Raw genomic sequence first — 23,904 nt, 5'->3', positions numbered from 1 at the left:
TGTTGTTATTGCTGCTGCCTGAATGGTTTTTTTCCCTATGCATTTTTCTATACTGTAGGGCTTTGTTCTTGTTTCTCTTTGTTTTTTCTCTTTCTTCTACAGATTCTTATCCTGTATGTGTTCAAACTCCTCGGCCATCCTATAGTATTTGACTGGTACCCAAGACCTTTATTGGTTGAGAATCACTTGTCAGAGTAGTTGGGGGATATACATTTGTCCATATAAAAAATTATTAGTAGACCACTCTGCCATGTTTGACTGTTTTGTCCTCCATTCCTAAAATTCTGTGACTTGACATTCTCTTAATTCTTTCTGGCCCTTGTCTGATCAATTTTCCTCTTTCTCCTCTGAGAGCTGTTCTTAGAATGTGGTGTTGCTCAAGTATTTTTGTTTCTATTTTCCCAGTAGTCGCTCCCTGTGTTGGTTTCCATATTGCTGATATAACAAATTAACAACAAACTTAGGGGCTTAAAACAGCACAAATTCGGGGTGCCTGGGTGGCTCAGTTAGTTAAGCGTCTGCCTTTGGCTCAGGTCATGATTTCGGGGTCCTGGGATCGAGGAATCCCACCTTGATGGGCTCCCTGATCAGCGGGGAGTCTGCTTCTCCCTCTCCTTCTGCCCTGCCCCCCCCCCCACTCGTGCTCATTTTCTCTCTCTCTCTCTCTCTCTCAAATAGCAAACAAAGAAACAAACAAAAACCAGCACAGATTCCTTGGGGGTGGGGTGGGGGGCATTATTCAGCCTACCACAGTCTTATCAGTTGCCTTTATTCTTATGGTGTTGATTAAAACCCAAATGCTAATGATTCCCCTATCTGCATCTCCTAGCCTGCTCACTCTCCTGCATTCAAGAGCCATATATCTCACCGCTTGCTAGACATTTTCATCTGAATCCATTTCCAATTCAATTATAAGGAAGAGACCTTATCATCTTTACCAGACCATGCCCTCTTCCTGTGTTCTCTGTATCAGCTGACAGTCTCCAAAACTGAAACATGGGGTCATTCTTCAATCTCAGCTCTCTCTCACTTCCTGTATTAAATCAGCCACCGTGTCCCGCTAACTTAAGTTCTCTATACTTATCTAATCTTTCCACTCTAATTCATTCTTATATTCAATGATCAGTTTCCTCATTTGCAAAATGGAATGACAGTGTGTAGTTCTTTTTTTTAGAAAAGATTTATTTATTTTATTTGAGAGAGAGAGAAAAAAAAACTCGAGGTGGGGGAGGGGCAGAAGGGAAGGGAGAGAGAATCTCAAGCAGATTCCCTGCTGAGTGCAGAGCCTGACAAGGGGCTTGATCCCATGACCCCGAGATCATGACCTGAGATGAAACCAAGTGTGACGCTTAACAGACTGAGCCACCCAGGTGCCCCTAGTGTGTAAATCTTATAGGCATTATTATGCCACCTTTACATTGAAAGAAATTGAAGCATAGGGAGATGAGGACCTTGTGTAATGTTGCCTAGTGAGAGAGTGGGGTGGGGGGCATTTAACCATGGGGTCCAGCTTCTTCTACAGCTCTAGTTAAGTTCCTCATATCTTTTCTGGGCTACTCCAATAGCCTCTGAACCGTTTTCCTTGATAACAGTTTAGGCTCTTCAAGGCTCTTCTTCATGGAGTCACATGATCTTTTTAATATGCAAATGTGACTCCTCAATGAGATATACAAGGCTCCCTGTGATCTGGGACCTCTCTTCCTCTCATTACCATATTCTACCCAGCCCTGCTTTTACTCCACACTCCAGCAACTCCGAGCTCCTTGTATTTCTTAATGCCCACATGTTGTTCTCAAGTTTGTGCCTTTACTCTGGCTAGCTCGCTGCCTAGAATACTCTGCCCTTTAACACCCCTGCCTTCAAAGTCCTGTTTATTCTGTGAAATTCAGCTTAGACATCTTCATCTTCAAGAATGCATTTAAACTTTCTTTTCTTCTATGTTTGTTAGGTACTTCTCTGTATCCTATGTGTATCTGCATTATTAAACCTGCCATTAAAAAGTGTTTGTCATTTTGTATGTCCATTTCTTCCAAGGAGGTTTGTTTGTTTTTTTCCTTTTTAAACTCAATTGCTGGGTCCTTGAGGAAAAAGACTGTGTTATACTCCTTTTTCTTTATAACACCTACTATAGCACCTGACACAGGATATTAATAAATACTTGTAGAGGAAGGAATGAATCAACAGATGTATGTTAGTTTTATTATTTTTTTCTTAATACAACCAGAAACAGTCCGTGTGTTTTCTGCATGAAGCCGTTATCTCTAATTTAAATAATAATTGTAGTAAAGGCAATTACCATGCTGGAGAAAAGGAAACTTAATTCCATTCTTGATATGGATTCCTGTTTTTATAAGGAATTGTTTTACACAAAATAATAAAAATAAATCATGAAATTAATGTTAAATAGGAGGAAGAATGCTTTTATTACCCTTAAGAAAGTGTTTTTTTTATTTTTTCCTATTTAAATAAGTTGAAGGTATAATGAAGAGCAAATGTAAAGAACCTTTTTTCACACAATTTATATTCCTCATAACTAACTAATGGTTAGAAGTGAAATCTTTTCCTGTTTGTATATGTATCCATTCAAGCATGAAAGTATCAATAAGTTGTTCCAAATGATCAGTTTACGTAACAGAAATATGTCTCTTTTGTAGCTTAGGAACCCGGTAGGAATAACTTAGAAAGAAGAGCTTGTTTTTCTTTGTGACAAAATGTGTTACTTTGCTTTAGAGCATTGTAACTTGCCACAGTAGAATGCTAACTTGTCACTGATTGCTGTATTCCAGAACATTTGATTGTGACAATCTAACTTTGCCAGTGCTGATGTTTACTTATTTTTCGAGTGTATGAAGAATACTATGATTTTATAAATTGACAGTTTTTTTAGTGATGACTATTGACTTCCCTTTAAATCTGGCCAGATTGCACAGAAATTATATTATGTCATTTGTATAATAAGAATAAATATATTGGTTTTTTTGTTTTGTTTTGTTTTTGCTGATGGAAAGCTACCAATGGAAAGCAAACAGCAAAGGTGTTCATTTTTGAAATAGGACACCAAATAGAGCAAGAACAACTGAGGAAGAAATTCTGCTAAGATAACTGGAAATCAAGGACACTGAGCATCTATGACCTCATCAGCCTGGAGACAATTAATTTTATTATGGTTCATTACATAACCTCCTGGAAATGCAAGTGTCGCGTAAACTAAGACAAATGAAGGAGCAATGGGAACCACGGATGGGGAGCAAGACGAGCATTTTCCTCCGGTAGCTTGAATGCTTTTGGTTTTGAAAGTAATTATCCTGTGGAAAGAAAAGTTCAGAAGCAATTAATTGTGATATTTGGACAGGACATTTGCATTTATACTCGAATCAAATTATTTGAAGAACTTTTTGAGGCACTTTTGAACAAAGTTGCAAATGGTGGCTCCTTCCTTAAAATGGACAGTGTTTATGGGACATTTTGGGGATAACTCTTTTTTCTTTTTAAAGTTTTTATTTATTTATTTGAGAGAGAGAGAGAGACAGCAGGATCAGGGAGGAGGGGGAGAGGAAGAAGGAGACTCCCTGCTGAGCAGGGAGCCCCACAAGGGGGCTTGATCATCCCTGGGCTCAGTAGGTGTCGGGGCTCCATCTGACAGGGGGCCCCATCCCACTCGGGGCTCCATCCGGGACTCCAGGATCATGACCTGAGCCAAAGGCAGACCCCTAACCCACAGAGCCAGCCAGGCGTCCGCTGAGATGACTCTTAATTTCAATACCATCTTTCACTTGTTTTCACACACACAAGTAATGAACACTCTCAGTTGTGCTGTCTCTGAGCAGAGATCCCAATTGTGAAAATGCTCGTTAGTGTATTCAGCGGCGCGGTTCCCTAAGATGTTCTTCTGCATGTGGAGCTCAGTTGGCAAACAGTTAAAGTACGCATCAGTTTTCTTTCCAGTCTGGTCATTTCAGACACAGCGTCTTCACTCCTGTTGGCCAGTATTTGTTCTAGATTTGTATTCATGCTGATTCCATGATACCTGCCCCTCACCAATTACCTTATAGTCATCTTGACAATCCCAATATTCACAGGGCCATCTTTCTATCTCTCTCTCCTCCTTCCTGCCTCTAGGACCTCCAGGACCTGGCTGACAATGTTTTCCAAATATAATTTGCACTGGCCCACTAACTGACAAGAAATTCCTGAGAGCCGATGTTTTCAGTTTGCATGGATGAACATTCTCTTTTAGCTGAGGAAACCAAAGGCAGCAAGCTCACAATCTTTCTCTGATAGAAAAGGGAAATGTATCAGATTGAATGTGAGAGCACGATGTATTCGCTATGAAGTAAGGTGGGATGGTTTTTCTTGAGCAGTGTGGTTTAGAGTCCTTTTCACTGAGTGAACCATGTGACTGTCTTAAGACACCAAAGGATGGATTTTTGTATTCGTCTGTGAAGTACAAGACACAACACTGACCCTGACACAGGAGCAGGCACTTACTGGGTCTTTTAGGGGTTCCATTTTTTAAAGCATGGTTTCTGTAGAGGGTAGCTGTTCCTCCTGTTGGTTTATTAATGACTGATGTGCTTTGAAAATTGGTCATTTTAGATGATAGGAAGCTGAAATAGGAAGCTGATGTACTTTATCGACTTGGATTATATTCTTGGATCATATCATAGGCAGATAATATATAGCAAGTGTGCCCCAAACTTGAGTGAAATGGAAAATGGTTGTCTGAATGTGTGCGTGTGTGTGTGTGTATTTGGAGGGGAGAGATCATGAAGAGACAACATACTGTCGTTTTATTCACATGCAGCCGCTTTCTTGGACAACTGAGGCAGTCTGTTTTGCTGATTTATGTTCTTTGAAATAATGGGGTTTAGAGAGGAATGGGTAGCTGTATAACACTGTCTAAAGTCACTTCACGGTCAAAAAGTTAAGTTTTTTCAGTGCTTGCCGGAGAAAGTCCAGAGTAAGGTCTTCTCCAATCTGGTCTCTGTTTTCTTATTCCATTTCCCATGATCCCCAAGTATTTATTCTCCTCCCTTGTTTGAACGGTGTATGCAACACACTCTCTCCTCCATGTCCAGTTCATTCATTTCCATCTTTTCAGATATCACCCATTCTTCAAAGGCCCATTTAGGTCTCATTCCCTTTATTTGGAAATGGGAGTTCATCTTTCTTTTTTTTTCTAAAATACTGTAACCTATTTTCCATAGGACCTCTAATCTGGTCCTATTTTGTACAGCCATTTAAGTTTTGATATTATTTAACATTTCCTTATGCTTTTAGAGTGTAAATTCTTCAAAGGTGGGGACCATGCTTTGTCTTTATAATGTCCACTATCCTTAGTTTAATAATGTACTTTAAGTTACTCGCATATGTTGAGTATGAATGGATATGGGTGAATTAACTTAGCCATAAGGGGCATGTGCAACTGGATTAATGCAAGCCTATTTTTACTCCCTGAGAAAACAACCCAGATAACATCCTTTACAAATAATGAGCTAGCCTTTTTTTTCCCCCTCTCCCCAAGGGAGTTTTTCTCAGAAACAATCTTCTACAATAGAGCTATGAAATGAGATTTTTACAGTGCTAAGAGCTCTACCTGTGACTAACTATGTGCCTTTGGACCATGGACAGGTCCCTCAATCTCTGAATACCTCTGTTTCTCTATCAACAAGTGCAGTAAAGTTCCTTCTTCCCTCTCCTTGACAGCAGACGTTAGAGGGAATAATGAGCCCTACCTTTGCCTTTCTTGTTCTAGTCAAACAGAGAACAGTTGCCAAGATTTCAGGGTCAGTTTTTAAAAAGAAAAAAAACATTAAAAAGTATTTCATGAGATAATACTGTTCTGCTAAACCATTCGCACATACAGCCTTTGGTAAAAAATTATATGTATAAGGTATATCAAAAGCAAATATTTTATGTGTCTTTCCAAATTATTTTATTTTTTACTAGGTATTCAAAGCTTTAGTTGATAGACAATTAATGAGTTGAAATATTATACATTTTAAAATCATAGAATAATGCACTACACATAAATCATACTTAAGGTAATAATCTGTACACAAACTTATTATAGCAGAAAATGACATTAAGATGCACAATTTTCATTTTTCATTTGTAAGCTCTTCATGTCTATTTACTCAGAGTCTGTGTAAATAGAGATAAAAGGCAAGCTTTTCTGAGAACTTTGGAAGGGCTGAGCAACCAGAATCCTAGTTCCCAAACTGGGCAACTACAGATCCCTGGATGCTGTGTTGAATGCACAGGGGTGCAGGGGGAGATATTAAACATTTGAGGGAAACACACCTATACTTAGCATCTGTTGAAAACTGATCAGATTATTAGCTTGAAGTAGTTGATAGTTTAAATACTGGATTGCGCTACATTATTTCACTCACTTCATACATTTGCAAAGCTGGGTTTTTGGAAGTTGCTGTGATAAAAAGCAAAAAGCCACAGGAAAATCAGCATGGAAGAGGAGATGAGGGTGACATTGCTCATTCTCATCCCAAGGTTTGAGAAGTTGTGCAGTCCTCAACTTCATTAATTAGTTTAAATAATTAAATAATTACAATTATTTAAGAATGAAATTTTTTTTTCACTTTACACATATTTTTAAGTGCCGCCCAGTTGTTAGGATATGAATTATTGCTTATTACACTGTTTGGGTGCAGGATACCTTATAAATTGAATTGTTAGTTATTGTTTTGGTCTAGGGTGCTGTTAAAATTATGTAGAAAACCTGAAAACCAAGAAAATTTCAGATTTCTCTTCTCTGAGATGAAAGTGCAAAGACTTGGGGCGCCTTTGCCGGTTTAAGCATCTGCCTTCAGCTCAGGTCGTGATCTCTGGGTCCTGGGATAGAGCCCTTCATTGGGCTTCTTGCTTAGCAGGGAGTCTACTTCTCTTTCTCTCCCTCTGCCCTTCCCCACTGCTTGTTGTCTCTCTCTCTCTAACTCAAATGAATAGATAAAATCTTTTAAAAAAAAAGTGCAAAAGCTTTTGGGTTGAGCAGGGATAGGTCCAGTTTATGTCTGCATAACCTGGACAGAGACACAGAGTCACTGGTGGGGTCTTGGTGCAGAGGACGTGGGCTTTGGAGCTCCTGTCTATCCAGTTACATGGTGCTTGTTCAGAACCAAGGAGTTCTCTGCTTCTATGGCCCTGATGAAGCCTTATTGTGAGTTAGAGAAATGGGACATTTTCTAGTTCACTGTGGTGATACAGATGCCCATCTGTTTTGGTCCACCAAAAAGAGGAATTAATGCTCATTTTGCTCACTCTAAGGAGAACTGTCAGAAATGAGTAAACATATGCTTTATTTAAAAAGTTTCACATCTTTTGGTGGGGAAATGTTTTAGAATTATTTTAACCACTGTTTGTGCTTGAAGTGATCTCTTCCCTCCTGAGGTCACTCATTTCAATATCAACCTTGAAACATTTTCCAGAAATGATTATAACAGGAGTACAAATTGTGATTTCTTAATTTCTTAAATAATTTTTCCTATTGATTATTTTAAGGGATCTAAGTACATTATCATTTAATCATTGCTCGTAATGTTTATTTTATATCTAGTGAGAAGGGCACAACATTTCATTCTTAATGGCAATACTTTTAAGAATTCCTGTATTTATATTAAAATTGGATTTTAAAAGAATAGATTCATTGTTTTAAGATAATGATTGAATAATAGATTGCATATTCATGACAAATTGGGCATATTTAAGTAAATGTCTGTTAACATTGACAAGGTTATACCAACATACTCTTACTGATAATTCATATTTATTATTGTTAGCTGTCAGGCTTAATAAGTTGCAGACAGGAAGATATGATTCCTTTCTATAATATAATAAAGCAGACAGAAGAATTAGGTTATGAAAAGACAGGGAGATGGTGAACATCTAACCAAATATAATTGAGTTGAAAAATTTTTTTTTATCCATTTAGTTCTGTGGACCATGTTCATGGCAGCTTTGTGTAAGGAGAAGGTCTTAGGCAGTTAAGGAAGTGATTTGCTGAGGACCTGTGTTCTCAGAAAGGATATGATAGGGAGGGAGAGAAGGTGACCTTATGATGTGTGTGGGGGGAATTTTTCTAGGGACACAGGGTATGTCTGGAATAAAAATGAGTAACTACACAAATAGAAAAATTATAAAATCTTGGGGATTGATCATACCCTGGAGATTTTGATTTAGAGGTGAGGGGTCTGGTCCCAGAGAAGTTAAGCAACTTACTTTTGGTCACATGGCTAGTAATTAGCAGTGCAGCTACTAGAGAGTAGAGCGACTGCACAGATCAGTGGTTTTCCATGACATTTTGTGCCAGGGAATAATGCCAACATGTTAATTGTGTATGCAGTATTTATTTGTAATGCAATAAACCACTCACATTGTGATTTTAATTAATCAGATTTGTTTTTCTCTGTGTTTTTAGGACATTTGAGGACAGTTACAAGAGGCAGGCAGGAAGCATGTTCAGTTTCTAAGCATAGGCTTAGGACTCAGGACTGGAATGATGATTAGTATTTATCAGCTCCATGACCCTGGGGAAGATATTTAAAATCTCTGTGCAAGAATTTTCACATCTGCAATACTGGGATAATACATCCTATGGTGGCATTGAAAAGATTAAATGAGGTGAATGAACAGATCCTGATCCATAGTAGGTTCTCAAAAATTTCAGTTCACCTTGGTTTACATAGATTTGGAAGGCAATGGTTTGGAAATAATTTGGAAGGTAAAAGGTTTGGGTAAAAGGGGAAAGAGATATTTAGGAAAGTGAGTAAAGGCTAGGGTGGACCACCACTGAATCACTTATTGACAAAATATTGCTCTTATTAGACTTCTAAGGACAATTCTGTGGTCTACAAAAACATGTAGAAAATGGCACAATGATTTTGAAATATAGTCTGCACTTAGTATCTGAAAAAGAATCCCAACTTAAGTAAAGTGTAGAGAGCTAATGATGCTGAGGACAAAATGGCTGGGAATTATAGGAGGCATTGACTTCTAGGGTCTTTCTTTAGAGGAGGATAGATTTCTGCAGTGCATGATGGAGAAGGCAAAGCCACTTAGAGCCACTTAAGAAAGAGAGTGTTGTCTGTCAAGGCACCAAAAGACACTGATTACTTTCCCTTTTTCTTACTTTCTTGGATGTAGTAGCATCAAAAAGAAGCAGCCATCCCACTCATAACTCATAAGTATCTTTCTGGTGCAAATTCTACTAAGTGTTGCATTAACTTTATTACTTTCCTTCCAGCGCCAAGCCCCTTTGCCTTTTCTTGTTTTGAGCAACAAGTACTTCATCATTTCAGCATGGTTTTATGATGGCATAGAACCATAGGATGATGGTCTGCATTGTCTTCCATGTGTCCTTTCACATATGAACAAAGCAGATGGTTCTTCTCAAGTTGTTAATGATCCTTAATATTGTTTCACTTACAAAATTATGCAAAAAAATGAAGCATGGTATCTCCACTCTTGTTTGTTCACAAACTTCCACCAAGAAGGTGTGTTTGCCCTCTTTTCAAAAGAAAAGTGTGAGAAAGTGGGAGGTATAGACAAATCTCATTCGGGGAGATGTGTCCATGGAGTTAAACTGCAGGTGAGGATGTGTGTGTGTGTGTGTGTGTGTGTGTGTGTGTGATTTTCTAGGTTAGGGATACAGAAAAGCTTGCATTAGTTAAGAATTCACCAGCTACTACATTTCATTAGAGAACTTGCTTTAATGTTACATGTACAGTTCCTGGGAGGTGCCAGATCTATGTAAAGACTGACTACAGGGAAAGATTTCCTCAGGTTTCTGATATCAGGAAGAACTCTGCTCCACGGAGCACTTATGCAGATGTTGCAACTTTTCTTGCTGGAGACTTAGATGGATGAAAAGAAATTAGGAAAGAGTTTGAGGCTCTGAAATGTGAAGAATTTGGGGGAGTGAGGACTGACTGTAGTTTTATTTGAATTTGATGGAGGTGATTTTTTAAAAGACTACTCTGGGAAGGATGAACATCAAATTAAATGAGAAATGTAAGTGAAAGGAGTTTATAAATAGTGATGTTGTAGATGAAGGTAAGGCACACACAACAGTTTTATGTTTAAAGGGGGACTAGTCACCATCTTAAGGTGGAGAATCTGCTTGCTTTTTAAAAAATATTTTGGAACATTCCTTTTTTATTGAGGTCAAATTGGTATGTAATGTTATATTCATTTCAGGAGTATAACCTAATAATTTGGTTTTTGTATATGCTACAAAGTGATTATTACAGGAAATCTAATTATCATCCATCACCATGCAATTGACCCCCTTCATCCATTTACCTATCCCCACCCGTCTCCCCCTCTGATAACTGCCAATCTGTTCTCTGTATCTATGAGATGTGTTTAATTTTTTTCCTTTGTTTTGTTTTATAGATTTCACATATAAGTGAAATCATATAGTACTTCTCTTCTCTATTGGAGTCATTTCACTTAGTATAATATCCTCAAGGTCCATCCATGTTGTTGCAAATGGCGAGATTTCATTCTTTTTTATGGCTGAGTAATATTCAACTATATCTATAACTAACATTTCCTTTATCCACTCTTCCTTTGCTGGACACTTAGGTTGCTTCCATATGTTGGCTATTATAAATAATGATGCAGTGAACATAGGGATGCATTATCTTTTCAGATTAGTGTTTTTATTTTCTTTGGATAAATACCCAGCAGTGGATTAGCTGGATCATATGGTAGTTCTATTTTTAGTTTTTCGAGGGACCTCCACAGCCTTTTCCATAGTGGCTATACCAATTTACATTCCCACCAGCAGTGCGTAAGCGTTCTCCAAATCCTCTCCAACGCTTGTTTCTTGTCTTTTTTGATAATAGCCATTCTAACAGGTAACAGGTATGGTTTTGATTTGCATTTCCCTAATAATTAGTGATGCTGAGCATCGTTTCATGTGTCTGTTGACCACCTGTATGTCTTCTTTGGAAAAATGTTTATTTAGATCCTCTGCCCATTTTTTAATTGGATTGTTTTGTTTTTTGTTGTTGGTTTTTTTTTTTTTTTGCTATTGAGGTGTTTGAGTTCTTTATATAATTGGGTTTTAATCCCTTATCAGATATATGATTTACAAATACTTTCTCCCATTTAGTAGGTTGCCTTTTCATTTTGTTGATAGTTTGCTATGCAGAAGGTTTCCTATTTGAAGTAGTCCCACTTGTTTATTTTTGGTGTTGCGTTTGCTTTTATTTTATTTTTTTAAAGATTTTTATTTATTTGAGAGAGAAAGTGCATGTGACTGTACAAGCAGGGGGAGCAGCAGAGGGAGAGGGACAAGCAGAATCCCTGATGAGCAGGGAGGCTGATGTGGGGCTTCATCCCAGGACCCTGGTACCATGACCTGAGCTGAAGGCAGATGCTTAACTGACTGAGGCACCTAGGTACCCCTTTTGCCTTTGCTTTTAGAGTTAGATCCAAAAATTCATTGCTAAGATGTCAAGGAGCTCACTGTCTATGTTTTCTTCTAAAAATTTTATGGTTTCAGGTCTTCTATTCACATCTAATCCATTTAGAGTTAATTTTTGTGTATGGTGTAGGATAGTGGTCTAGTTTCATTCTGTTGCATGTGACTGTCCAGTTATCCCAACACCATTTAAATGTCCATTCCCCACTGTGTATTCTTGGCTTCTCTGTCATAAATTAATTAACCATGAGAATCTGCTTTCTTAATAAGGAATCCTTTCCAATGCTCAATCAATCTGAAATGAGTCCTCAGGTGCCCTCACCAGCCTCATAAACAAACCAAGTACATTCCTGTATTTTCCTTTTCCAGTAGGAGACTGTGCTTTAAGGAATTTATTGAAGCATGATACATCCAGCAGGACTGGACTTGTGGCCATGAGTTTGTGCAAGGTTTTTTCCCTAAAATCAGAGCACAAACTCTTCATTTTCAGTGGACCATTCTTTGCTAAGGTGTTATTATTCCTTATAGGAGGCCTAAGGCTTTTTTTTTTAGATTATGATAATCGCTTGTATTTCCTTTTGAGTATAGAACATAGCATTCTTCATATTGAGAGCTTTTGAACTGTAGTCCTACACAGAAATACAAAGGAAACTCTTGAAAGTAATGCAGATGATCTACTGTCTATATTTAGACCTCCATTTGTTTATAGTTTAAAAATCAGTGGGAAAATCACGATGAAAGGCAGGGTAATTTATACAGAAAATTGTAAGACCACTTCGTCTGGCTAGGTTCTGTAAAGAGTCTTTGATTCAAATGGTTCACACAAAGCAGAAATGTCCCAATGGTTCAGAGTTCTTTCTGGCAATAAACTTCCAGTGTAAACAGGAAGACTTCTCAGGCCTCTTGTGGATTTTAGAAACAAATCATACTTGTTGCTGTTGTACTCAGTCATTTTCACTTTGAGACAGGAGTTGGAAAGTTTAGGAAATGTTCTGGTTTTAAGTTCAATGTATAGGTATTTACCATTACCATAAAAGAACTTGTGTGCTTGTGCATGCACTCAGAGCAGTAGTTCAGTAGAAGAATGTGAAGGGTATGTTATTTAGTATCCTTAATAGAAGCTCTAAAATCCTGTGACTCTGAAGAACTGGCCAATTACATCATCATTACTAAAGAAGAGAACTAAGAAGTACAATTTATGCTGTGATAGATACCACATAGCAAGATTATTAAACAGTTTCTCCCAAGTTGGAATAATGTAATTTTCAAAGGAACCATCCATCGTATTTCAGAAAAAGGACCAGAGAAACTTTTTCACAAAATCGATGACTATTCTTGATAATAAAAAGTATAATTTGTGTCATTTTCAGTAGAAACAAATACATATAGGATTAAAGGAAGTAATGGAAAAATCAACAGGAGATACATGACACAATCAAAATAATCATAGTAATAATATTATGTATAATTATGTATAATAATAACTATAATTCTAATAATATTATTATTTTAAAAGAGAGGCCTGGATTTCCCATGCTAAGAGAACCTATGCAGTTAGCAGTTTATTCAGCAGGTTAGGAAAGAATATATATATTTTTGGAAGGGACGCATGTGAGAGCACGCACTTTTTATAAGCTTAATGCCTATTTAAAATCTGAGAATAAGGGCTGTCTCTGAATTAACTGAGTGGATGTTTCCAAAATATAAAAGGAAACCTCAATTAGAATTTCTGTTTATTTGGGTCCTCATAAACAATTGGGAAGAATTAGAGTTAAAAGCACACTGGGGTTGGGTATAGAGTAAAGTTGTGTGTGTGTGTGTTTAAATAAACACAGCAAACACATTCCTCTGCTTTCACCTTGAAAGAACCAATCCTTAAAAAAACAAAAACAAACAAAAACAAAACAAAACAAAACACTTTGGCATCTGTATCCTTGAGGAGCTAAAGCTGGAGCCCCTGAACTTTTCTTTCCAGAGGAGTGGAGAAGGTGGGGAAGGTGCTCATCTGCTTTGCTGCAGGGGGACGCACAGCCTGGGACCCCTCTTTTGGTGACACTCTTATTTGCCCCTTCTTCCCATCCCTTCCCCTAATGTCAGAATAAATCCGAGGCTTTTCTGGAGCTAAATAAGCAGGCGCAGTGGGGCCGGGGGCTGAGAGCGGCTGCTGGTTTGCCATGAGGCAAGCTTTGTGGAATGAAGGAGCTCCACCGCAAACTGGCGGCAAGAGATGTGCTCGCGCCCTGGTGAGAGTCTGTCCCTGGGCTTGAAAAAGCCTTTCTCCCCATTCTCCTTAAGCTTTCGGAGCAGCATTTGCAGCCCAGTACAAACAGATCGCATATTTGGCGCACAGAGCAGGAAGAAGGAGAGGCATGGAATCAGTCCCCGGTGTTCCCCCCGTCCGGGTCTTGGGTAGTGGAGTCTACAGAGGAACTGTCCCCCAGTCCGCGACGCCGGCCAACGCGGCTGCAGGTGGCAAGCGGAGCTGTCCAGCACCAGTGCGGAGCCGGCGGGAGCCCCGGGCCCCGCGCGCCCAGCCCGCGGACGCTCAGCAACAGGGCTTTCGCCCAGCAGATGCTGTCCTCGTTCGCTGCCTCCCGGCCCTGGGCTCGCTGCGAGCCCACGCGGCCTCGACCCAGGCGAACGCTCAGCTCCACGAGCGGCTCCAGCAGGATGGGTGCCAACACGTTGCCCCTTCCTTTCCCTTCCCTTGTAAGCGTCTCCCCTGGAGTGGGCGGGCTGGACCCACTGGCCTTCCCCCTTCGCCTCAGAACTTAAATAAACTCGTTGGAAGGCAGGGGACGGACAGCCATGGACCCTAACTCCCCACTTCGCGCCCTCAGGCTTCCCCGAGGTGGCTCCAGAGGGAGGTCTCCGGCCCTCGCCCCGCGCCCCTCTCCCGCACAGCGCCCAGCGCCGCCCGACTGCTCGGCGGCTGTCTCTCCCGCGGCCGAGGGGGCTGGGGCGTTCGGGGCTGGGGCCCTCTGGCCTGATCCAAGCCGCCGTGCGCTCCTCCTCGGAGGAGGGGGACGTGGGAGCGGGGAGGGCGCACAGAGGACGGCAACCAAGTGTCCTCGTTGCTCCTGAAACGTGGCGACAGGCGAGGCAGAGACTCGCAATGAGTATGATGGCGACACGTGATGCCGGCGGAGGGAGCGCACGGGGGGGCGGGGGAAGGACGATAAAGGGAGAAGGAGGGAGGCGGGAGGCGCGGGGCGGGAGCAGAGAGGGGAAGGGGGGCGAGATCGGCGCGCGGGCGGCCGCAGCTCTGCCTCCGGGACCGCACGGGCCGCAGCCCCGCCGCCCCGCCGCCCGCGGTCGCACGCTCGCAGCCTGCCCGCGAGCGGGAGCGCGGCGCACTGCCAGGCGCCCAGGCGAGCGCAGAGGCGGCGCCGCGCGAGCAGCAGCGGAGGCGGCGGCCCCCAGCCCAGCCCGGCGCCGGCGCCGCGCCCGGGCCCCAAGTTCCCGCCATGAGCAGCCGCCTCTGCGGGCTCCGCGGCTCCGGCGGCTCCCTCCCGGCCGGGCGCGACCGCAGAGCCCCGCGGCCCCGACGCGCCTAACGCCGCCGCCGCCGCCTCGGCCGCCGCAGCGCCGCCCGCAGCATGTCTCGGAGGAAGATCTCGTCCGAGTCCTTCAGCTCGCTGGGCTCCGACTACCTGGAGACCAGCCCCGAGGAGGAGGGGGAGTGCCCCCTGTCTAGGCTCTGCTGGAACGGCAGCCGCAGCCCGCCCGGACCGCCCGAGCCCCGCGCGGCCGCCGCGGCCCCGGCCCCGGCCCCGGCCCCGGCCGCCGCCGCCGCCGCCGCCGCAGCTGCCGCCGCCGCCGCCGCCGCCGCCACGGCCGGGGCCAGGAGGGCGCAGCGCCGGAGGCGGGTCAACCTGGACTCGCTGGGCGAGAGCATCAGCCGCCTGACGGCGCCCTCGGTGAGCGGGGGCCGCAGCACGGGGCTCGGGAAAGTTGGCGCCGGCCGAGCGGGGGCGTGCGCGCCGAGCCCGGCCGCTGGGGGGCGTGAGAGCGCGGCGGGCGCGGGGGGAGGCTCGCTCTTCCCGGGGGCCTGAGCCGGGGGCCTGGACGCCCACCCCTACGCCGTGCGCCCGGCCGGGTGTCGGTCACCCTGGCGGGCCCGGAGCGCCTTCGCACCCACCTGTTCTCCTTCCCCCAAACTTTCCCAGGCACTGCGTTCTGCACTTCCCCTTTCCACGTCTTTCATCTCGGTTCTCCAGGATCCCAAAGGAGCCCCTACCCCTTCCAGGAAACTCTTCCGCTCTTTTTTCCCACACTCTCTTGGTCTTCGTGTGACCTTCTCTGACATCTTTGCATTCCACAGGCTCTCTGCCTTCTGTGTTGCATCCCTTTTCTCAAGAATCTTCGGGAACTGGCTGTCAGATACTTTCTTGAGTTGCCTTCAAATGATGAAACCTCTAGCCTCTTGTTTTCTCCCCAACCCACTGCCTTTTTTCTTTTTCCCCTGAGCATTTCCTGGCTCAACTTTGTTCCCCGGGTAAAGCTGGTGTCTGCTTTTCGAAACCTGTCTGGTGTTTCTTGAACCCCTGCCTCCTCCTTCACTGCCTTTTGCCTGGGTTCTTCAGTGGTTTCTCCCTCATTTTTGTTGTGGCTACCTTCTGTTAGACCCCTTATAACTATCTGTTGAATTAATCGCTGTCTCCCTAGCCCTCTCTAAACTGGTGCTCATTCGGGATGTCTGCATCAGCAGTGCAAGGTGTACTCCAGACTCCCCCGCGTTCTAGACATTTTCCCGGAGCACTTCTGCCTCATCCGTGCTTAGGCTATTCAGCCGCCCTTGACCTTTACAGATTCAGGGATATGCCAGACCTCCGTTCCAGTCTTTCTCTGACTGATGAGCTCAGTTTTGAAGGAATCCACTCCACTGCAGACAGAATCTTAAGGAGATTCAGTGTCAAATCTCCATCCACCTTTTATTCTCATGCCGGTCTTGGGTCCAAGGGCTTCAATTGCTGACAGAACTTTTACCTCTGCACCTCTGGGACTCTTCTTACTTTTTCCCAAGTTTCCAAAATGAATGGGAACATTGATCTTATTTGACTACTCTGGCGTCTCACTTTTCAAAGCACTCTTGCAGTCGAGGGTTGGAGGGACCTGAGAAAGAGTGGGATCCTGATCAGGGTATTAGTACCAGGCAGTCCTACAAATATCTCCATGGCCCTTGCATTAATGAAGAATGACCTTTTCTTTCTTTTAGCAGTGAAACTACTCTCCCTCATTTGCCTTGTGCATTCTCTCTTGAACGTACCTTTTGCCACGTCTTCCACCGACAACCTAACAACAAAACTCAGAATGCATTGGCTACTGTTTGCTATTCTTTACTGCAAATATTTCCCAAGAAGCATAATCTTAGGAACTATTTGATGTTGCAAATTGTTGAAATTATAAGCCTTTATGAAAGCAGGACAGTAATCCTGCACGGCTGTAGTTTTGTGTTAGTATCTAAAGCAACATTTGTGCAGTGTCGTAATTGCTCAGTGCAACAGATTCGTATCCGATACAATGATTTCACTGAAGATAAATGACTAGTTTGGGGAGGTTGTTCTTATAATCTCTGAGTTTTCTTTTTGCCTACAAATCAGAATTTACAAATCTCTATGGCATGTGCCTCTGGTAATGCCAGTGTAACTGAAGATTATTCTTAACAAGTTATGTGAGAGGTAGGTAAACTAAACTGAGTCCGAGTATTTACTGCCCGAATAAGAAGGAGGAAATAGTTTCTTGCCTTTACCTTTACAAGTCAAATTTGAATGACGCTAGTGTTTTGATGGATAAAAAGCATGTACCCACATAATGGTTATGGTAAGATAAGGATAAGAGATCTATTAGCTAGCATGCTGACAACAGAAATCAGAGGGGGAGACGAACCGTGAGAGACGATGGACTCTGAGAAACAAACTGAGGGTTCTAGAGGGGAGGGGGGTGGGGGGATGGGTTAGCCTGGTGATGGGTATTAAGGAGGGCACGTACTGCATGGAGCACTGGGTGTTATGCCCAAACAATGAATCATGGAACACTACATCAGAAACTAATGATGTAATGTATGGTGATTAACATAACAATAAGAAATTTAAAAAATATAATATAAATCTTTTCAGCCTCATAAGGCATGGATAAGCAAATGTGGATTGGCTAACCATATCACCTATGGACTTGGTAACACAAAGACGACAGAAAGATTATATTTCAAAGCAGTGACTTATTTCTGTGATCTCCCTCCCTCTGTTTTTATTTGGCAATCTAGAACATTGCTTCAGGAAGTTTCAGTAGATTCATTTTCCTACGTGCCCAGCACTCTAAACTTCTCTGAAAACACTTGGGGAGACAAATGATGTCTTCTCCATTCTCTTTCACTAGAGCTGTCTATTTTTTTTAAATAAATAATTTTGTAAAGAACAGTTAGAATTCGGAGGTGGGAATTTCTAGCTGTTTTGGGTATTGGGAAGCTTTTGTACATTCTGTCACAGTATGTTTTGGGAGAAACTGTCCTTGCTGTGTGAGTTCCTGCTTTCTTAGTGGCCTCAGCATGGAATGTCATCTCAGTCACTGGAGATTGGTCCTATATTCAGAATAATCTGCAAGGAGGAAATGAATTTAATAAACACGAGGATATTGCCAAGTAATTAAGCTAGTTGTTTGATCATTGGAAAATGCTAAATCAGGTTTTTGACATTTTGACAGTCATTTTTAGATGCATTGGCTATAAATATTATAATACTTCACACCATTTTAATGATAAAAATAAATTGAATTGATGAAATTGAAAAAAATTCCAGAATTCGGGAGACCTGGTTCTCATTCCACGTGCCTTGGATGACTGGCTACTTACATATTTCTGTGCATGTGACTTTCACTCTCTAGAAGCCTTCTCATCCATAAGGTGTCACACTTACGACCCTTCCCTGCTCTTGCATTCTGTGAAGACATTTTTCAAGCTTTTGATAAACTGTTATAAGAGCATATAAAAGAAAAGAAGGCACCTATGAGTTTTAAAACCTTGAAGAGAGTAGATTAGTTTCCTAAGTAGGGACCTCAAGGTTCTGTTAATTCCATGCAATTATTACAAAATATTTGTGGCTCTCCTGCATGGCAAGTATTGTGCAAAGTGCTGGTAATACAACTCCCAAACAAAACATTACCATTCTTTGACCTCATGGAACTTCTTTATTATAGCCTTTTATTTTAAGGAAGCTGTACTGAAGAAAAACGTAAGAATCCAATTGTGTTGGCGCGTTCTGGGGGAAGTTCATTTATCATTCACTTTGGATAATTTTGTTCCCTGTGAATCTCTGGGGCACTGCCATAACAACAAAAATAAACCTAAAGACCTGGCTGAAGATGCATAAATCGCTTATTACATTATTTATTTTGAAATCATTTACTTGGGAACACATATGGAGAAACAGCTGGGGATTTTACATCAAGGGTGAATTTAGTAACTCATTTATTTCTATTTTGTTCTTATAAATGGGAGTTGCTGAGAACCCTATCACTTAGACCCCTGTTACTTATCGGTTTGGGGTTTGCTAATGTCAGCCTGTCAGTGAAGATCCTCCAGGAGGCCAGTTTAAGACCCTGGCTTCCCTAGAGTCTTGTCAGAGAGCTATGGGCTGTTACAGCCTTGCAGGTGGTTCTGGAGACTCCAGAGGCTACTGGAAGGGTGGCACATAAGGAGAGGAAAGCTACTGACAGAGAGTAGTCCAAGAACCTGAGAGAACAGCAAGGAAAGAAAATGGAAGGGACGCCTGGATTCAAGTAGCAAAAAAAAAAAAAAAAACAAAAAAAACCACAAACCAGACTTTGTTCCATTATTTGTGGAAAGGAAATGATATTGATACGTGCTTAGGAAAAAGTGGAAGGACATAAAAATATACATATTTAGCCTCCCCTGATATTAAATGAAATGAATCCTCTGACATGGATGAACCCTTAAAAAACGCTTAGAATGTGACCGTGTTACTAACATGTAAATAATGAAAAATAAAGTATATTTGTGAGATAGGATATTTCATCCATTTACCTATCTCATTGAGGTTTTTACAGTTTGGGGCTCAATTGACTAACAAAGTTCTGAGCAACACATTCATTAGAATTAAAAAGTTAGGCCAAAGGTATGCTAGTAGTTCTATGTTTTCATATTTGTAGAAATTAGATATATAATCTGAAGTCAGACCTTAATGGCCATCTGGGGCTTTTCTGTACTTCCTCCCTAATCATCGGGAAACAACATGGCAGAGCTGAAGGATTGGGAATTTGACAGCTGTGGGTTTGAATAACTCTCTGATGAACCCCTTGGGAAGCGTGAGGCCCGGGAAAGGCAACTCCTACATTCCCAGAGCCTTGGTTCTGTATTTTGTGGCATACGAATAATAATTACTTTGTAGATTTGTTGTGAAAGAGGAGGAGCACTATTCTTTGGGAGATTGCTTCAACTCAGTAAAATGTTGGTTTCAGACCAAGATCCATTAAATTCAACTGAAGTTGAATGTCTCCAAATGGTCTAAAATGTTTCTTTCTTTCTTTCTTTCTTTCTTTCTTTCTTTCTTTCTTTCTTTCTTTCTTTCTTTCTTTCTTTCTTTCTTTCTTTCTTTCTTTCTTTTTCTCTTTCTTTCTTTCTTTCTTTCTCTTTCTTTCTCTTTCTCTCTCTCTCTCTCTCTCTCTCTCTCTCTCTCTCTTCCTTCCTTCCTTCCTTTCTCTTGCTCTTTCTGCTGCTATAATTTACTTGCTGGTGACCTTATGGAAAGAGTTTATGGCTTAACTGGTGTCATATACTTAAAAAAAAAGGTGCTAAGAAGGAGTTTATATTGTTGGCATTGCCCAGCCAATCCATTAAAAAAATTAAAACTGGAGTCCCATTTTGGCTCCCTGGCTAGGACTCCTGTGTGTGAACAAGCATCTGTAATCATTGCAGATTCAAATATTTCCAGCAAACTGCTGAATGCTATGTGGCAAGATGAAAACCACTCTTGTAAATTCTCTAAAAATACAAGGACATATATATTTGGTGGAATGTGGGTATTTCACAATAAATCACTCCATGATTAGAAAGAAAATAAAGAGGTGACAGAGAAACTGCCTATTTTATTTGCCTGAGCATTTCAAGCGTTCCCCATCCATTGCATTCAAACTAGTTTGCACGTGTGTTCAGGGGTTTAGGCAACTGAGATGGAACGGTTACCCAGCTAATGGCATTTGTGTTTTGTGCACAGCACTCTATTCTTGTTTGGCTACTGGCTCAGTTGTTAAGCCTTTATTCTGAAGATGAATTTTGACAATGGGAAATGCCATTGGTGGTGATTATTAGTTTGTAGGCAGAGGTGATAAGTGATTATATATTCCTTCTTACTATGTGATTTATCTACCTGGAAATACTTGGGGATGTGTGGGCAGAGTACTGTTACATGTTTCCCTCTATGTCATCATCACTCTTGTCATTCTCCTCTGTTTTGTTGTGTTCCCTGTATCATCTGGAGCTGAAGGTAAAAATTGAAAAAAAAATATTTGATTGAGTATGATAGTAAAATAAATGCATTGTCTCTAGATATACATGTCATTTGCTGTGAGTTAGCAAGAAGATGGAATGATCTCTTTTGGAATTTCAGACCTATCTAGGAAGAAAAGAAAATTAACGGACATAAGCAGGGAGAATGTTTGCTATAGGACTATCTGGTGACTAGGTTTCTCTGCGGGGCCTTATTTGATGCATGAGCTAGAGAGCTCAAAATTTAAAGTTCCTCTTTCTGAATTCTCTTACCCTGATGCTCTTATGTTTATCCCATATTTAGCACAGTACCTGGTACCTGATGGATGTTCCATAAAATGCTAGAACAAATGAATGGAAGTTCTTTGCTTAGTTGTCCAATTACATTATTTCTATTGTGTTTGATGTTTCTTGTGTTATATTTGGTGCCATCGAAACAAAATATTTAGATTTTGTGCCCAGATACTTTCAAGTACGCAAACCTGTTGGAATTTTACTTACACCTGCCACGTAAAGCAAAACTTCAGAATGAAGTCGTGTTCACAGACAGCAGATGGAAGAGTTTCCTCCCCCTGGAACTTGTTGAGTGGCCCTTTTGTATTTTAAGAAATTAGGTAAATGTGATGACTTTCCTCCACTTTCCTTATATTTTCTGCTTAGACTTTTTGTACAGTTCTCTCCCCAATGAGAGAGAAAAATGTTTGTCAGCAAGTGGGCTACTGTTGCCAAAAATGCACCGTTAGGGGATGGAATGACATAGTCTTGCTCCCCAAATATCACTTCGGGACAGGATCTGAAGACCTAGAAGTATGTGCTGTAAGCTCAGAGCACCTCATAAAATTGAAAATTCCAGACTAGAGTGATTTAGGAAGCAGGGGAGCTGGAAATATCTCCGAAGCCTGGAGATTTGTTGGGCTGTGGTGGGGAATTGAGAAACAGTGAACATTCCTATAAATAGAACAGTGAGAAGTCACTTTCTGTACAGGCTTTATTTGAGACTTATTAAACAGCTCTTCCTTTATGCTAGTGGTTATCAAACCTCGGCGAACGTAAGGAATACCTGAAGAAAGGTATGAAAATGCAGATCCCTGGGCCTTTTCCTCAGAAGGTCTAGTTTGTAGCTCTGGGGAGGGGCCAGGACTCTCAATTTTAAACCATACTCCAGGTGATTTAGGCACACCAAAGTTGTGCCGAAAGGAGACTGAATTCTGTACCTTCAATGTCATTGATCTAGGCTCAGTGGGCAATGCAGACTGATTTTTTTTTTTTTTTTTTTTTTTGGAAGGAATGAATCTGGAAGTGATTCCTTTGGGGTGAATATGTCCCGGGCAATTACTGCCCTAAAAGGAACAGAATAAAGGTGGTGACTTGGAGCCACATATTATGTTGTATTGTTTGTGTTCAAAATAATCTTGTTGGTTGTGTGGTAGAAAGTATCCAAGGCTTACAGGTTCGATTATTTGTGACTCTCTTCCCGTTTTTCCTGAGGATGCTTTGTTAGCTTTCCCAAGTTCATGTTCAGTAGGTCACATGTCACTGCCATCAATGTCCTGTGCCCTCTTGCCTCAGAACACAGAAGCAGCTATTCAAAACTGTTGGAGACAGTAGAGGAGAAGGGAGGAGAAGGGTTGTTTCGAGGGTCCACTTGACATTACACTCCGTGCCTGGTTTTCAGAGTGAGACTGACATGGCATTTCTCAAATGTTCCATCTACTCGTTCCTTTTGGAGCAATGACTTGTTTGTATGCCAATACATTTTCTTTTTTAAAGGTGAAAGGAGAAAAAAAAGATAGATCTGGATGCCAGAAAAAGAAAAATTGTTTTCCTAGAAAAGAAGCAATAGGACATTCAGATAGCAGACATAGAGAACCACCCTTCAAACCCTACCAGAACATGGCAAATACAATAATGGTCGCTAATATCTGTAACTGTAGCCAATTAGTCTTTCTCTTTCATTCAGGGGCTAAGTTGGGTAGGAGTCCAGTTGAACTCTCCAAATAAATGGCGATCCAACAGTTCAAGCAATTTCCATTTACAGAAAGCTCTAGAAGCAGTCTGTCATGAGAGGAGGCTGTGTGGAAATCCTGATGTTATCTTAATTGTAAGTCTTTGAAGTCACCTTGACTCCTTTCCTTTCACTGTACTATATTGGTTATGTGTGAGTCTGCAGTGCCCGGCAGAGGAAATAAAAACGTTCTAAAACATGCTTTCATTTCTTGTTGCTTTATGCCTGTGCTTCTTCATGCATGGCCCCTCCAACGTAATATTGGGAGAGGATGGTTTTTCTAATGAGTTTTAGGCAGACACAACCACAGACGGACAGATGCAGATCAGTCTTGTTGTCACTGCATTATTTTCCCTATAGTGGAACACTAAGTTATCGCTCACATCTCTATAGTAGGACTTGCTGTGTTGTAATGTGATTTTGGTTTATTTGGCCTCCTTGAGACAGAGATCTGCGTATGTTCATGCCTAGCAGAAAGTCTGATTTATAAAGGCACTCAGTAAATGTTAGGAGAATGAATAAATGTTGAATAAATTCTTGTAGAGTTTGTGGTGTGTCTGGTAATGCTTTGTAGGCTACCATGATTTTGTGCTACTGTATTTTATTTTTTAAAAAAGCTTTTATGTATTCATTTGACAGAGTGAGAGAGGGAGAGAGAGCACAAGCAGGAGGAGAGGGAGAAGCAGACTCCCCGCTGAGCAGGGAGCCTGATGCAGGGCTCAATCCCTGGACCCTGGGATCATGACCTGAGCCGAAGGCAGCGGCTTAACCGACTGAACCGCCCAGGTGCCCCTTGTGCTGCTGTATTTTATTAGTTGGTTATTTTAACTGTTCTGTTTGTAGTTTTTGCTCAATCACAAATAAGAGTAAATAGAGTATCAAAAACTAATGACGTACTATATGTTGGCTAATTGAATTAAAAGAAGAGTAAATATAGTTATAACATATTTT

At 41.6% G+C, this 23,904-nt stretch overlaps 1 protein-coding gene across 1 annotated transcript in view; it reads left to right on the top strand.

Moving 5' to 3' along the window:
• Window positions 1–14,913: 14,913 nt before the first annotated feature.
• Window positions 14,914–23,904, top strand: part of GUCY1A2 (guanylate cyclase 1 soluble subunit alpha 2) — a 340,686-nt gene continuing 331,695 nt past the window's right edge. The window contains exon 1 of the mRNA XM_027578896.2: window positions 14,914–15,366. Within this exon, the coding sequence (XP_027434697.2) occupies window positions 15,046–15,366 (321 nt within the window). The 5' untranslated portion in view covers window positions 14,914–15,045. The remainder of the gene's footprint in view (window positions 15,367–23,904) is intronic.

The sequence above is a fragment of the Zalophus californianus genome, chromosome 11 (genome assembly GCF_009762305.2).
Source record: "Zalophus californianus isolate mZalCal1 chromosome 11, mZalCal1.pri.v2, whole genome shotgun sequence".
Taxonomy (NCBI): Eukaryota; Metazoa; Chordata; class Mammalia; order Carnivora; family Otariidae; genus Zalophus; species Zalophus californianus.
This window is presented reverse-complemented; position numbering and strand designations above follow the sequence as displayed.